General features: G+C 45.8%; 1 protein-coding gene across 1 annotated transcript; it reads right to left on the bottom strand.

Moving 5' to 3' along the window:
• Positions 1-6189: 6189 nt before the first annotated feature.
• ADAMTS1 (ADAM metallopeptidase with thrombospondin type 1 motif 1) lies at positions 6190-14672 on the bottom strand. The gene is made up of 9 exons (XM_080573092.1): positions 13475-14672; positions 12942-13294; positions 12367-12499; positions 11779-11946; positions 11196-11482; positions 10764-10950; positions 10486-10661; positions 9409-9584; positions 6190-9036 (listed from the first exon to the last, which is right to left on the bottom strand). Exons 1-9 carry the CDS (start codon positions 14040-14042, stop codon positions 8295-8297), a joined length of 2790 nt encoding a protein of 929 aa, XP_080429218.1. The 5' UTR covers positions 14043-14672; the 3' UTR covers positions 6190-8294.
• Positions 14673-15986: the final 1314 nt, after the last annotated feature.

Genomic DNA, 15986 nt, shown 5'->3' on the forward strand with positions numbered 1-15986 from the left:
CTGACATCAACTATTATTCCTTTGAAAGTGCAAATAAATAAAACTATAAATTAAAAGAATCAAGAGGAAACGTGCAGAGATTTTTTAATCTTTTTTTTTGCTGTTTGATTCATCAAAGGCAGCTGAGTCCCTCTAGTGCTTCCGTGTTGTGCTCTGCACTTGTTCCAGGAAGAAGGTAAAGGGAAATGGAAAACATCACTCTTCATTATCCTAGCATATCCCCAAACGTGTAAGTTGGTTCACTTGGAGAGAAAAAGGAGATGGCCATTGCATTGCATTTAATTCTCTTCTAAATCTAGCCAGGCCCGATTGTGAAATCCAAATCCAATATCTGCTATATGTTTCAATAGTTTTCACAATTAGTAAGTCTGTGTAAATTTTTTTTTCCCTTCACTTGTGGATTTCATCTGCAGATAACAGTTTTACCTGTATGAAAATCTTCTAATTACAGTTTGGCCTCTGGAATTTAGGAAGGACACCTTTGTCTTTGCATCCCAGCTACACCACTCAGATACCCTTTTAGAGACAACAGGGTGGTACTTACATTCAGTGTTCTGCAAATAAATAAAGAATTCAAAAATATACCTAAAATCATTGCTGGAAGTATTTTTTTTTTAATAAAGGATATGTTTGCTTAAAACACAACAATATAATTAAGAAATCAAATATTTAAACTGTAGCCAACCAATTACATTAAGCATTATTGGTCATCCCAAGTATCTAGATACCAGCATGCCTAAACATGAACCCCTGATAAATTCCAAACATTAATGCAGTTAATTCAACATGTAATTAAGATCCAGATTCAACAAAAGAAGGCAAGCTTTTATTTTGTGTCTCTAAGGTTTACTCAGTGCTGTCTTAAATAATGATGGGTGTAAGCATGAGCTTAAACACCCTGTTGAATGACAGCTGTAACCACAAGGCCATTTTTCTTTTATTAAAGTGGCTACAGACAAGGCCCAACAGTTTTGTGTCTTGGTTTAAAGAGTACCTCATGGTTTTGCTGCTTAAATGAATTATTCAAACCTCTTAGTCTGCAAAAGTGGATCATATGTGCAAGAAGCATAAGAAGTATGGGCTGTAGTAGGTTGTGATTGGTATCTATGTAACTTTGAAGTCATTTCTAATATAAATAAATGATGTCCTGGTGATGTCAGGTTTAGCCACCTCCCATCTGACAGAAATTGCAGAATGACCCACTTTTTTTCTTCTTATCTGTGTCTTCAGTGTATGTCTTTGAGTAGTGCTCTTTTGTGATACAAGAGCACACAGATTTTCCTGCCAGAGTCCAGATGTCAGAAAATTTCAGTAGACAGAATGAGAAAAACAGTATTGCATTGTTTTAAAGCTTCATATTTTTTGTTGGCATTTGCTTTGAATTATAATAGAAAATTAGAAAAGTTTCTCCATTAACATGTTTTGCTTCACAGAGAAATTTTTAATCCAAACAACTGAACTTCAGTTCAGTTCTTATAGCTAATACCATCTCATTTTTTTTTTTTACATGAAAATCTTATAAAATGGCAGTATTTATTTAATTTGCCTGTGAGAAGACAGGCATATTGCCTTAGTTATACTGAAAAATATATTGGTGCACAATTAAAACAACCAGTGCTTTCAGCTTGCCTGATTGTAATCTCTACCATATGACTTCGCTCTTTCCCCTGAATTGGAACAACCCACTCCTTTCTGTGCTTGTAGGAAAATATGTTATATCTGAGTGCAACTAATGTTGGATAAAATATTTATTTTCAAATGGAGTATCTGGGAAGAATCATGGGCCGATAGAAACTCAAAGTAGTTTTGTAGCTTTCCTGCACAAATGCTGGGATATAAAGGATGACAGATTTTGCAGTGGTTCAACTTAGAGTTGGGATGTTTAAGTTTAGTATTGTTGAGGCATGGAGGATCTCATTAGATTATGCTCATAGGCAAAGGACTGTCCTTTAACACATTGAAGATATCAAGCACATGTAGCTAGCTTACAGGGAAAGGTGCTGTATGAAACAGTACTTCTGTTGCCCAACACTAAATCTCTTGCACAAGACCTTCTTGAGCTGTTAGGTACCATAAAATAAATCTGAGTGTCCCGACAATGCTGCATGCATTTCCAGCAATAATCAGTCTGCCCCAGGCTTTGAGATCACAAACATTTATTGAAATACTGTGTTTATACCACTGCTTGTTGTGAACCTGATAGCTATGTTTTGACTTCCCTTCTGTGGATATAAGTTGTTTTGTGATTTGAGGGAGAATACTAATCTTGAATGCATATTTTTAGCTGTTGTTTAACTAGGAAGATAAAATGTTTGGAACAGCTTCGGAACAGATTTAGGAACAGCAGTGTCAGGAGAGGTGGCAATACCCTGCTCTGTCCTTTCTCTGGCTCCATATATTATAAGAACATATGCTGTTTATGCAAAATGGGGCAGCATGCTGGATGGGTACTGCTGAGCAATTACTTACACTCCTGTTGTAGCCTAGGCATGTCCTAGGGATTCGCCTCTGTTTTGGGGGGGAGCGGAGGAGGACAATTAATTTGCTATCTTTGGGTGGCCTTTACTAGGAAAAGCTTTTCACCTAATTATACCCTCTTTGCCTGGAGGACTAAGCAGCCGTGACCATATCACACACAGGATTTGATCTTTGCTCCAGTGGTGGTTTGTAGGCATGTTTGAAATTGCATGGGATGAAAAGCGTTCCCAGGTGTATGAGGCCCAGAACAACACCAGGCTGCTGAAGCAAAGCTGTGCTAGCAATTTCATAGCCAGCTGATGACTAGAAACCAGACATTAAGGTGGGAGTGTTTGCTAAGGAGTCTGGGCTATTCTTCCCAGGCTGCCTTTCTAAAGTTCTTTTGGAGCTTTTTCTTCTCCATTCCCTAACCTAGCTAGTGGGTTTAGACTTTTTGTCCTTTTTCTTTCTTTTTTTTTTTTCCTAGATGAAATCATCTATTTGTCCTACAGATTCCAGTAAAGCAACTAACATTACTTTTTGCATGTGTTTACCTGCTTGTGATGTGACAATGACAAAAGCAAAGGTCTCACTTGTTTCTCTATACAAGGTGTGCCAGACTTTTACTGAAGCTTATACAGCGCTGGGAGATATCGATTTGAATGAAAGCTGCTGTAAAACTACAAATGATTTAATCTAGTTGCCATATTGCAAGCTACATGGGGCTGTGTTTCAGAGGTGAAATGTCAACTTTGCTAGTCCCTGACAAATCACAAGTGTTGTGCATATATGTAACACTGGGGGCCTTTATTCTCTAAGTCTATGTCCCGATGCTAAAAGTAACAGCTCCAAATACACAGAGGCAACAGATGGCTCTAGAATGCAGGTATCAGCTGCTTAAGTACATAGCAGCTCTAGGCAATTTCAAGATTTTTCCATCCCAGATGCATACAATTATTGCTTTACTGTGAAAGCTCACACAGAGCCACCTTCTATAATAGCAACCAACCTTTCTCTGCTCTGAAATCACATGTATTACCATTAGTGGCAAAATAATTATCTGGGAAACACCCACACTCTTGCTTTCATAACAACAGTTGGACTAAAGAGAGGGGAGCACAGCAACTTAAGAATCCTATCATATACTGTTTTGTTCCTATTTACTACTAATGCAGTTCCAAGCAGTAAATTAGATTAGTTTTGATCTTTACAGCAGTTACTCCAATTTTTCTAGTAGCCACATTTACAGTGCTTATCCAGCATGGATGCCAAAATTTTACATCCAAATCAGCCTAAAAAGTAGTTCTGAAGAATAACTTCATATTTCTCCTTGAACTCCCAATTATTTTCTAATTTAGATGCTGAAATTTGAAAAGTTGGTTCTGGAGATCTAGCCCTTGGACTGGACTCAGTCCCAATTCCAAGCTCTTTAAGGCCACTGGAAGGCTGGAGAAAGTTTTCCTCATAATCACAATTACTAAAATGGCAAAGAGCTACCAATAGTGACTTGTTTTCATTTTCACCTCTGCACCAACAGAAAGACTAGCAGCCTTACCAAGCACCAGAAGATAGCTCAGCTTCAAAAGCAGTAAAACCAAGCATGATTAAAGAAGACACATTTCAGTCATTCAGACACCTGCCTCTCTGAAAATATTTGAAAATAGGGATTTCATCTACCAATCTCACACTAGTCAGCTCCACCTTTACTGTAAGGTGCCAAAATATTTAGACTATGGCTTTTGGATTCTCTGAACTTGAAAAGGAAGGCAGAAAAAAATTGGCTCCAAACTGGTGGGAACTTGTCCTGAGCTGAGACACTGGGCATTGGAAACCTCCCTCCCACCTTGGACATTTAAGAAAACCTGGCTGAAAAGAACAACCTTCCTCTAGGGTTTGAAGCCCATTTGGACATCAGTGGGGCCAGCTGCCCTGGCGTCGGTGAGCACACAGGCACGTAGCGGGCTCCTCGGCTGGCAGAAAGCACCAGCTCTTATATTCACTGATGTCCCAACATAAGCTTCAATGCTGTTTCTGCTCCCTAGAGCGTGCCTGATGAATCAGTGATAATGTGTTGCAATTCCTGCTGACAATAATGAACGTGCACACAAAAAACACTTAACTATCCAGCCTCTTGTAATAAAAGCTATTAATATCCAGAACCTTGGTACAAGGAACGTGTTTAATTCACGTGTGGTCTTGACCGCTAACCAGCTGAACCACCTCCACTGTTTTTGCTAGTTTCCCTGTGTTGGGACACATAGTGCAGGCTTTCTTGCAACTAGAGGGAGCTTTGGAGGGGAGAAGGCCTTTGACTGCATTGCTGAATGAAAACATTATTTGGAGCATGTCCTTTCTAACTTGCCACTATTAAAAATGGGATATAATTTCAAGAACTGTCTAACAGATGCAACTGCTGTGAATTCAAGGACTGGTCAAAGAAAAATATGTAGTCAGTAAACTACGAGTTGGAAATACAGCCTTGGTCAACTACGCTACAACTATGTGTAATAAGCTGGCCCGCTGCTACTACATTTATGCTCTAAAGAAATAAACAACACCATAGAAAATAGGCTGTCATTATACCATAACCTTTTATTAGTTCATCACTCATTTTATTACGTAATTATTTGCAAGAACATAAAAAAAGTCGTTACGACTGCCATTTCTTAGTGTAAAATACCAAATATCTTTAATTTCCCTCACAACTTCTGACTCCTCACTTAGCTCTGGTTAACTGCAGGGCTGACTGATCTAACCCAGGTAATACAGGTGCTTTGGAAAGGCAGAACACTTCAGCACCTTTTATTAAAAAAGGGGAAATTGCTGCACTTACTTGGATCCAAATTCCCCTGAGCATGAAAGGCGATGCCTGTGAAATACCATTGCTCTCTCCCAACAGCCTCAAGTGCTACTGCAAGATGTAGAGTATGTCAGCACCTTGAGCTTGCTTTAATTGATATGGGTAGGTATGAGAAGCTGTTTCCTCTGCAGAGCTTTCTTAGCCCTGCCTTGAGTATTTCTTCTAGGCTGAGAACAAAGTTGGGCAATCACCATCAAGCAGAAGTCAATTGCCAATTCCATAGACAGGGAACAGTCTTGTAGTTTCAGGACAGTAGCTCCCTGAGCTCTTAAATCTAGAGTGTTTCAGGCAACACCAACCAACAGCTATGTGTTAGGCTACAAAGTCTACAAGGAGTAAGAGCAACAGCAGAAAATGAAAATAAAAATGAGTTTTCCTTCTCTTGAAAATGTATATATGCTCCTAATTTAAACCTGCTGTAGTAAAATATAGACATACAGAGAGAGAGAGAGAGAGAATAATTTAGGTTGGCAAAGACCCTTAAGATCATCAAGTCTGATCATCAGCTAACACTACTAAGTCCACAACTAAATCATGTCCCTAAGCACCAAAGCCATACACCTATTAAGTACTTCCAGGGATGGCAACTCCACCGCTTCCCTAGGCAGTCTGTTCCAACACCTAACCACCCTTTCTGTATGTAAAAATATGTAAATAAAAGCACTGACTCTTAGGTATTTATGAAAAAATAAAGTAAGTGACTCCTAAATAATACTACAAGTAAAACGTTCCCCAGCATTTGTGCATGTCAAAGACAAAGTAATACTCAATGAAGTGTGACGTGATGAGAATTTTTCTATGTGCTTTAGAGGGGCCAGGATTTTATCCATGGAATAAAGTGGGAACAATTTCTGCAAGACAGAGTCCAAACATTGGCAAAGGAAGTTTTAATAGATTTTTACATGACACAAAGCCAAAAGTATCCATAAATGACTGATGTCTCAAATTCCATGGCAAGAATCCCACTGAGCTCAACAGAAGATTTTCCCTCAACTTCAGTGGTCATGAGATCAGAAATGAGGGAGCAAAAATCAGTTTCTTAATGCTTAATATGTATTTCAACATTATAAAACGTGTTACTAACAGCATTAGAACAGTTCATTCATACAGTACTTCTAATTAGAAAAGCATGATCCTGAGGCCCTCCAGAAACTTGTGAGGGAAACCTCTGACTGCTAGTTAATGGTTTTAAATTTTGAATACATCTTTCCCAGTAGGGTAAAATTAAGTGGAGCAGGTAAAACTGCTACTTTTGTACATATTTTGTTGGTTATAAACACCACTGACAGTGATATTCCCTCTGTAAGCCCTTATTAAAATCAGTGGCATCAGTCTAGTGGCAGTTCATTTTTTTTTTCTTTTTTGAAGATGAAACAACAGTGCTGAGCACCCAGTTAGTGGTTAAGCAATAAAATACAAAATTACTCCTTTTAACGTGGTATATGACATTATGGGTAGAGTTTTCCAAAGCCCTTAACTAACACAGTCAATTAGTAGCCTAAGCTACCAGTATTTTTGAGAAACGTGGTTTAGCTTTTTTTGTAACATTGCCTTAGAATTCAAGCTCATTCTGCTTGATAGACTAGTTTTACTCCAGTGAAATAACGACACTCCACTTCCAAAATTTATAGGGTTCATTTATTACCTCTAGTAACATATTATACTGTATAAATACTCTATCCTTGTTATATGTCCTTTTAAAAAAGCGATAACTTAGAAGATCACATTAGACAAGAAGTATAAAAATAAATACGCTCATTATATGCCTTTATTACAAATTATAACCCTTCCCAGAAGGGAAAGAAATATAAAATACTTATAAAGTATGTAACATCTATAGTAATATATTTTTACTATATACATATGGAAAGCCATATTCTCTCATTGTCTATGGACTGGCACAAACTTTAATTATGCGAATGTTGGCGTACTGCTGTGGATGGACCTGCTATCCTTCAGCTTTGTCTTCCCGCCTTATCAGTGATTTGAGCACTACAAACCCATCAGAGGCCATTTAGGAGAGGTTCCCATTCATAGCCAGATTTCTTTGATCTCTTTTTACCAAAATGCAAGTAATTGCTATTGGCTGGGGTAAAGGAAAAGACTTGAATGTCAGTGTTGACTCAAGCGCCCACTGCCAGAAATCTGGTTGACAGTATGGCAGGACCAAGCTCGAATGAAAAAAGCTCGTGGAAGGTATGCATAAGGCACAAAGAGCAACTACTCATAGACGCTACCTGCTCCATGAAGTTTTCCACTTTTTCTAGCCTCTGGATTACATATGTCACCGCAACGGCATCAGAGTGGATGAGAGAAATGGACAAGCACGTTGGAATGACATAATGATGCTTTAAAAAAAGTGACATTCTAGTTATTTGTGGAATTGACTGACTGTTCTTGATATTTCTTATTCTTTACAGGTAGAGAATATGGCTTTATTTTTATATAAAACTATTCTCTGAAACAATAGCAGCCATGAATGACTTAGTTAAAGCTCCTTTTCTAATCCTGTTTTTTTGCCCTTCGTGAGGTAGGTAAACCCTGACCAATTATTTTAAGCTATCTTTTCCGCTCCCCTTTCCTACACATGGGGACTTGATCAGTACCACAATATAAATCCAAAAGAAGGGAGAAATAACCAAACCCAAAAATGTTTGCTTAAACATGCTTCGGCCACTGCTCCTGTTCGGTTTAATTTGTAAGACTTTAAAAAATGAAATTCTAATGCCCTAGGGCCTTATCTGCTGAAGATGAGTGAGTGACACTGGTCTGCTATCCTATCAAACTTGCAATTGGCAGGATAGTTTTAGGGTGCAACGCCAACTAAGGTTATTTGCACTGTCCCACCTCAATGGATCCTCACCATGAATTTTGTACGCAGAATGTATGCGCTGCCTCTAACCCTCATATATTCAGTGCATTGTTCTGAAGGAAAAAATAAAAAATAAAAAAAATTAGCTTTCCCAACTTATACTATTTAACTGCAGTCCGTAACGTTGCAGAAGTCTATCAGGTGTTTTGGTTTCTTGGAAGGCTCACAGCTTTCTTGCGGCAGCACGCTGCCGTCGTAAGAAATACATTTCAACAATCTCTTCTTGAAACCTTTCCCGCACGTCTTAGAGCAGGGCGACCAGTCCCCCAGCTGCCACTGCGGGCAGGGGACGTCGGCACAGGGACGGACGTCGCTGGGCTTTAGCTCTCGGGCACAGTCGGTGGCTGGCCGCCCCCGGGGGTCCCGGCACTCCACAGCCCGCCGCTGCCAGCCTGAGCCGCATGACTTGGAGCACTCGCCCCACTCCTCGATGACCCACTCGGAAGAGATTATCTCCTTGATGGCATTGAAGGACTCTTTCTTTTTACTGGGCACCTTCTCTGACCCAGGCTGAGCAGGCTTCTTCACAAAATAGGTGAACTTGATCTTGGGCTGCGGCAGGTCCCCCACCGTGAGGACCTGGATGGTCAGAGGCTCCTTCAGAGGGCTGAAACTGCGGATCCTCTCAAGGGCAGCGGAGGAGCCGCTGTACCTCAGCACACTGCCCTTGTAGGTAATGTCCTGCTCCAGCGTTGACAGGGTGTAGTCGCCATTGAGGATGTAGGTGCCATCTGCGGCTTTGATGGCCAGGAAGCTGCCGTCGTGTCTGGCACCCCGGTGGTTTCGCTGCTTCACCTCGATGTTCGTTGCCCCGGCTGGAATGGTGACGACATCATGGTAGCCCGGTCTGTCCAAGAGAAAAGAGAAAGACTGAGCCCTCTGCTCGTCCCTGGGAAAGGGAAGAAGCTGTCTGGCACAAGACTGAATTTCATTTGAAGCCGAAGCATGAAGCTCACAAGCTGCTGACCTTTCGAGCCAAGGGATTAAGGGATTTGCAAAGCCACATCCCACGTTATTGCTACGGCAGAGGCGTACCCGCATGTCAGGGGCTTCCTTCCACTAGGATCGCACTGTGAGCTACTATCAGCCAACTGTCTTTGACATATCAAATCTCAGTTCCAAGGATAAACTGAGACAGTATCTCACTGACTTGGAAACCAAAAGCTTATACCCACAAAACATTCACCAGAACAGAAAGCAGCTGCAGTGATGCACTCACTTTGCTCTCACAAGTGTGCCAGACACTTTCTTGCATGTGGATCCATTGCCACCGCAGATGCCGCATTTGTCAAACTTCTTGTTGGACCCTATCATACGGTCGCAGCCAGCCTTTACACACTGTCCCTGGACGCAGACCGAGGTGGAATCAGGGCTACAAGGGGTACCATCCACAACCTTAGCAAGAAACAAGCAGTAGGGCATTTGATTAGAAGATGCACACTTCTTTGAAAATGTCTAATACAGATACATACAAAACATAGAAGATAGAGGAAAGACCTATAGCACTGGTATTTTCAATGCTTTTAAAAATAAAAAACAAAGCAGCCTGTAGACAGTTGGAGGTATGCAGTGCTACTTCAACTCACTTGAAAAAAAATAAAATGCCATGGTGACAGGAGAAAACAACCAACTTCAGATTTTATTAACTCCCTTCCCACCCTGGAAAAGAGCCAACACAGAACTGTTTTAATAATTTCCTATAAAGAAAGAACATTTTTTCTCTAATGTCACTAGAAGATAGTCATGTCCTCAAAGTACAGGACCAAAATTGCTTTTAATGGCGTAATCGATCCTTTCTTTCTAGGAGTATTGCTCGACAATAAACATCTGTGTCATCACCCCGGTAGTTACTGGCTCTCAACATCTTATGACAGTGAGTTCAAGTAGCTATGCAAGACAAATTATTTTTCCTTTTGTTTATTTTAAGCCGTCAACATATTAGTAACTGGTATGAGAAAGCACCAAAGTTTTGGCAAAGAACCACCACAGTTTTCCAAACATATCTCAGTGTAATCAAACTCATGGAAGGAGCGGAAAGGAAACTAGGGTGGGGTGGGTAGATGAGGTGGTATGTGTGAAATAACTGTAGGGACTGTGCCAGAATATTTAAAGCATGCTTGCACTGATCAGATTGTACATGTAGGGAGGAGAAAAGGAAAAATCTAGCTTACATACAATAAGAACATAAATATAATTTCAAATTTCTACACGCCTTGACTCTTAACTTCACATGCAGAGTCAGATGAAATAAAAATCCTATTCATGACTAGGTAGATGAGGGTGAATTTTGAGATACCTTTGGCTGTAGAACGAAGAAATATCCCGTTCCTTTTGCTCGGCAGACCAGCTTGCATCTGTCCTTCGGAGAGACACCAGCAAACTTGGGTGTCCACTCCACTGCAGGTCCGCTTCCAAAGGGAGACTTGGAAAACTCATTATGCTTTTCACATTGTTCCTCTCTAAAGGTTTTGCCTGCAGGCAGAGGAAAGACAGGTGGACATGAGATCATCTTCTCTACATGGTCTTCCTCTACAAGATCCCCCTTTTCCACTGCAAAAATGGGGAAAAAATTACCATCATTATCCGGACAGTCCTCGATGTTACACGACCTGTATTGCACCCGCTTCCCTTCGCAGTATTTCCCCCCGTTCCTCGGGACAGGGTTGTCGCATTCCCTGAAGGAGTACTGCACTCCACCGCCGCAGGTCCGGGAGCACTCTCCCCATGCTCCCCAGGACCCCCAGCTCCCATGCACCGGGGTCTGTAGTGACAAGGAGAACAAAAACGTTAATATAGTAAAAACAAAACCACAAAACCCACAGCCATGCTCATTTTTTACCTAAGCCACCTGTAAAACAAATAAAAAAACCCTCTAAGCCTGTTAATTAGCTGTCTGCCTCCATTTATTCAAGCCCTTAAAACTGTTTGATTGCTCTCACTGAAGCATTATCTGTGGTACTCTGCAACCCAGGATATATATATATATATATATATAGTTATACTTACATCATAATGCTTCTTCTCAGTTTTATTCACACACTTGCCATTCATGCACCATTTCCCTTCTCCACAACTGGTGCCGTCCGCCCACGGGAAGTGTTTAGTTTGGCACACAAGCAGTCCTCCCGAAGTGCCGGTACACCACAACGTTGTGCACGTACTGGCTGCATCAGGGCAGTGCTTAGACTCATCTCCAAAAGTGAACTGGCACTGCCTGTTGGCATCGTACAACGTGCCAGGCAAGTCAGAAGGAAGCTGGATCGGTTTGTGGGGCTTGTCCAACAAACACTCCCCTGAAAAGGAAGAAAAAAGGAAAAAAAAAAAAAAAGCAGCCTCTGTCAGTGAGTTCAGTTTCAGCAGGGAAAAATGTATTTGCATCTCTGGAACTGCATTTGCATTGTAGCATAAGTCTTCAAGCCAATTTGTGCCACCATTTTTGTAAAGTTAAGCACCTTCTAAAATCATTGGCAGCATGTAAAAGGTTAACACTATTCTTTAGCAGAAAGCACTCCATTAAAAGAAAAAAAAAGCAAAGCAGTAAAACACAAGAGCATAAACGCCACATGAATGGAAAGCTTAATAATCTTACCATGACCATTATCCAAAAATGTTGTAATCATGTAGGCACTACACGGAGACCAAGGCTGGCTGCGATCCAGATTGGAAAGCATAGATGCCATCATGTGGAAATCCCGGCTTACTCCATTAATACCAGCACACTGCTTTGCATCGTCATGAGGCATGTTAAACACGTGGCCTTTAAAAAAAAAAAAAAAGGAAAAAAGTTGGTGATTTTAGGAAGTCTGTCCTATGCATTACCAAGCCTATTGTATGTATAACTCTAGAGCCGCTCAAAGCCTGGTCTTTAAATGCTGAAAGAATATCCTGATCTGAACAGTACTAAGTTTTAAGCAGATTACAGCATATCCTCCCTCTCCTCACGGGCTTTTTTCCTGCAGCCACAGTCCAGCACACAACTCTTGCAGACTGGATTTGCTTTCCGCAGCTCAACCCCACTCCACAGCAAAGCTCTGCCTCCTCCTGACTGTGCCAGGGGAGCGCAGGGGCCCCGCACCCCGCAGGGCGAGCCGTCAGCGGGGCCAGGGAGCTCTGGGCTTTACGTCATCAAGCCGGCTTCAATTAATCAGCCGGAACCTCATTTCTAAGTTGCAAGTACCTAGCTCGTGGGCTGTTGTAAAGGCAGCCTGTAAGCCGTCGTCTTCGATGATAGAGCAACTGCGGTTTAGATCACAAACTGTTCCCACATCGGCCATCCCAAGAGTATCACATGTCTTGGCACCGCAGAGGTCCTGTAAAAAAAAAGGCAGTTTCATTATTAATCAGATCAGAGACTTAACCTTGGCAAGCAACATCCAACCCTGGCAGCTTGCCTTTACTTATGGAAAGAGCATAAATATTCAGCACTTCAATGGGTACGATGGCAAAAATCTGTCTTTGGAACATACACAAGGCTTACACGTAGAAGTAAAATGCCTAATTTCCATACTAGCCCTGCTGGAAATATAAGGCAGAAGCACGCTGCATATACTGTGAGTTTCACCTGGGACAGCATAAAGGGTAAAATAAATGGCTAAATAAAAAGGGGCTCAATCCAACTGCAGCTTGCTTTGCTGAACCTGTACTGCCACAGGACTGCCTCCGAACACTTTTTGGGGGGACTCCCAGCAGAGAAAGCCTCTAGGGGAAGGGGGCAATGTGTGCAGGGGTCGGTTCAGCCTCCTTGTCCCTCACCTGCCTGGTGAAGAGGATTGCTGTGTCGTAGTGCTCCGCGTGCCGGTCACTTGGGGGGTTGTGCTGCTTTTGCCAGCTGCAGAAGTTTCGCAAAGTCAGGGCGGCGTTGGAAGAGATGTCGGGTCCCTTCCGCTCCTCGTAGATGACCATGATCTTCACCACCACCAGGCTGATGGAGTTGCGGATGCTGGGGTGCTTGTAGAGTTTGGCCGCCACGGAGAACAGCGTCAGGAGGTAGTGCTTCAGCCCACTGCCGTGGAACTCGGCCATGGACTGGTCGGCCACCAGCATGGTCTCCACGTAGCGAGGGCTGGACACAAACCGCTTTTTCCTTTTGCTCCTCGTTTCTGCATCTGGGAAGCGAGCGAGACAGAGGCAAAGCACACGTGAGCGGCACAGGGGATGGCTGCACAACCCCACAACGGGGAACCCAGCACCCACCGGGGCTCATCACCCGACCTCGGGGCACCCTCAGCCGCGCTCCCCCCGAGGTGTGGCTGCGGCAGACCCCGTCCCGTCCCGCCGTCGGCTACCTGCGGGCCCCTCCGGCTCCGGCTCCTCCGCCCCCGGCTCGGCCACGGCGCAGCGGGCGGCAGCTGCTGCTGGATCTCCCCGTCGGGTCCCTCGACGGCGACGGAGGAGGTGGACGCCGAGGCGGTGCCCGACGCCGGGGGCCGGCTGGATGAGGTACTGGCGGCCCCGGAGCGAGAAGGCTCCGCGCATCCCCGCGCACAGGCTGAGGGCGGCGGCGGAGCCCGGGTCCCGGTTGACGGTGCCGGAGTAGAAGCAGCGGGAGAGGTCGTCGCCCGGCGGCGGAGAGGAGGGCGAGGGGGAGGGCGGCGGCCCCCCCAGGTACTGCAGGGTGAAGTCCGGGGCCAGGAAGCTGCTGTCGGGCTCCAGCTCCAGCGTCAGCCGCTCCCCGAAGGCGTCCAGGCGGAACCGCTCCCGGCCGCCGGCAGCGCCCAAGCGCCGTGGCCGCACCAGCGCCTGGCGGGCGGTGGCGGGGGGCTCGGCGCTGCACGGCCCCAGCGCCGCCAGTACGGCCAGTAACGCCGGCACCGCCGGCACCAGCACCCCCAGCGGGCGCCCCCCGGTCCTCATCGCGGCCGCCGGGCTCGGGGCGGGGAAGGCTGGCTGCTGCTGCTGCTGCTGGCCTGGCGGAGCCTTTCTGCCTCGGTCGTTAATTTGTAAAAGGCGGAGAGCGAGATTTGCTTATATATATATATATGGGGTTTTTTTTGTTTGTTTGGTTTTTGCGGGCGGTGGGGGCTTCTCTCCGCCGGCAGTCCCGCGATCACTGCAGAGGCGGCGGCGACTTCCCCATGGCAGCGGCGGGCAGGGAGCGAGGCAGGGTGTGCGAGGGGCAGCCCGGCCCCGCTCTCCGGCCGCCTCCCGGCCCCCTTCTCCTTCTCTCTCCTCCGCTCCGCGCCGCCGCTCCTCTTTCCCTGCCCTCCGAGCGGGGAGGAAGCTCCGGCGGGTCCCCTCCGGCAGCCCCGGGCCGGCCGCGGGTGCACTTCCACAGGGCGGGTGCTGGGGGACGAGCGCCGAGACACCCCCCCCTTCCTCGCGGAGAGGAGCGGGACGAGAAAGCAAAAATCAAAAAATTAAAGTAAAACGAAACAGCGAGCGGGCCCCTCCGCCCCGGGCCCTCCGCTGCGATCCGGGCGGCTCCGCCGAGCGGGCTGAGTGCGGCGGCCGGGGCCGGCGGCGGCCGCCCTTTATGGGGTTCTGCCGGGCCGCCCCCACCCCGCCGGCGCCCGCCGCCCCCCGCCGCGCCGCCCCCCGCCCCGGCCCGCTGAGCTCACCGCCTGCGTAAGGCGGCGGCGGGCGGCCCCCGCCCCCGGCCCCCCCCCACCAGCCCCCGGCGGGGCGGGACGGGGCGCGGCGAGGCGAGGCGGGCGGGGACGGGGTCCCGGCCCCTTCCCCCGGCCCCTTCCCCCGGCCCCTCTGCCCCTTCCCTCGCCGCTCCCCGGCAGCCCCGGCCCCCGCCGGCTGCGGGGTGCCCCCTCCCAACGCACCGCGGGTCGGGGGCGCGGCTTTTCCTATTATTCCCCCCCCCCCCCCCTTCCCCTACACCCACACTTCACCCGCTCCCAGCCCTGCTGGGCCGTGCACCTGTAGTTCTGGGAAATGGTTCCTTCTGTAAATCGCTTAAACAGAGGCACGCACGTAGGGGCAGCCAGGGTTTTTCCTTCGGGCCGCGGTGGTACAGCTAATCCGCCGTGCGGCCGGAGCTGCGATGGGCACGGCTGCTTCCCCCTGCTGCGGAGGCCTTTCAGAGGCCGAGGGCAAAGAACTGGCGAGAAACAGTGTTACATACAAACACAAGTGCTGCTGCTCCTATCGGTGACAACCCCCAAACTTCTACATTATAAAATAAAATGCTTCAGCGTCAGGTGACGCCGTGACTTAACACAAAGATAATACAGGCTGATGACAGAACTAGCAAAATGCCTCATCCTGGTGACAGAAGTGAGCATTTCTATAGTTTAACATATCCACCATTCTGTTAGGAGCGTCCCGTTCGTGCACCTAAATATAAACCGGAGGATTTTCTTCCTAACTTAATGTCAGAGAAACGTGGAGCCGTATTTCAGATTCAGCTGCACAGGCCGGTTATCTGTCAAGTTCAGATAACACATTTGTTTCCCTCAGCGCTGTGTAAATCCTACATTTTTAGAAACATACATCTTTTCAACTTGTGCAAAAAAATCACATGGATAGATGAACTGGATTTTCCAGTTACTTACTCCACAAAAGTGCTGTTGTCCCACACAGCGATGAGCAAAATCAAATGGGGGATTTTACTTGGGATACGGCAGCCAAAGCCTGTGCATTTTTAGCAGCGCCTTGGCTTTGAGAAACTGCAACTGCTGCCCATTAACAAGTTTGGGGCGGAAATATGCGTTCAGTTTCAACAGAGGCCTGATTTTTCTCTCAAGACTTGGAGATGAGTGCTGATCTCTACCCTTATCTTTGAGATCCGGCAACGTGCATCCAGCTGTGCCACACTTTTCCTAGGGCAGGCGACATGACAGAGGTGCG

The sequence above is a fragment of the Anser brachyrhynchus genome (genome assembly GCF_964034855.1).
Source record: "Anser brachyrhynchus genome assembly, chromosome: 1".
NCBI lineage: Eukaryota > Metazoa > Chordata > Aves > Anseriformes > Anatidae > Anser > Anser brachyrhynchus.

What these genes read in the sequence shown, in the direction of transcription:
- ADAMTS1 (XM_080573092.1), bottom strand. Translation starts at nt 14,042, where the DNA reads ATGAGGACCGGGGGGCGCCCGCTGGGGGTGCTGGTGCCGGCGGTGCCG. An exon ending in CAATCCTCTTCACCAGGCAG is followed by an intron (nt 12,500 to 12,941) that starts GTGAGGGACAAG and finishes TTTTTTTTACAG; the next exon opens with GACCTCTGCGGTGCCAAGAC. An exon ending in GGCACACTTGTGAGAGCAAA is followed by an intron (nt 9,037 to 9,408) that starts GTGAGTGCATCA and finishes TCTCTTGGACAG; the next exon opens with ACCGGGCTACCATGATGTCG.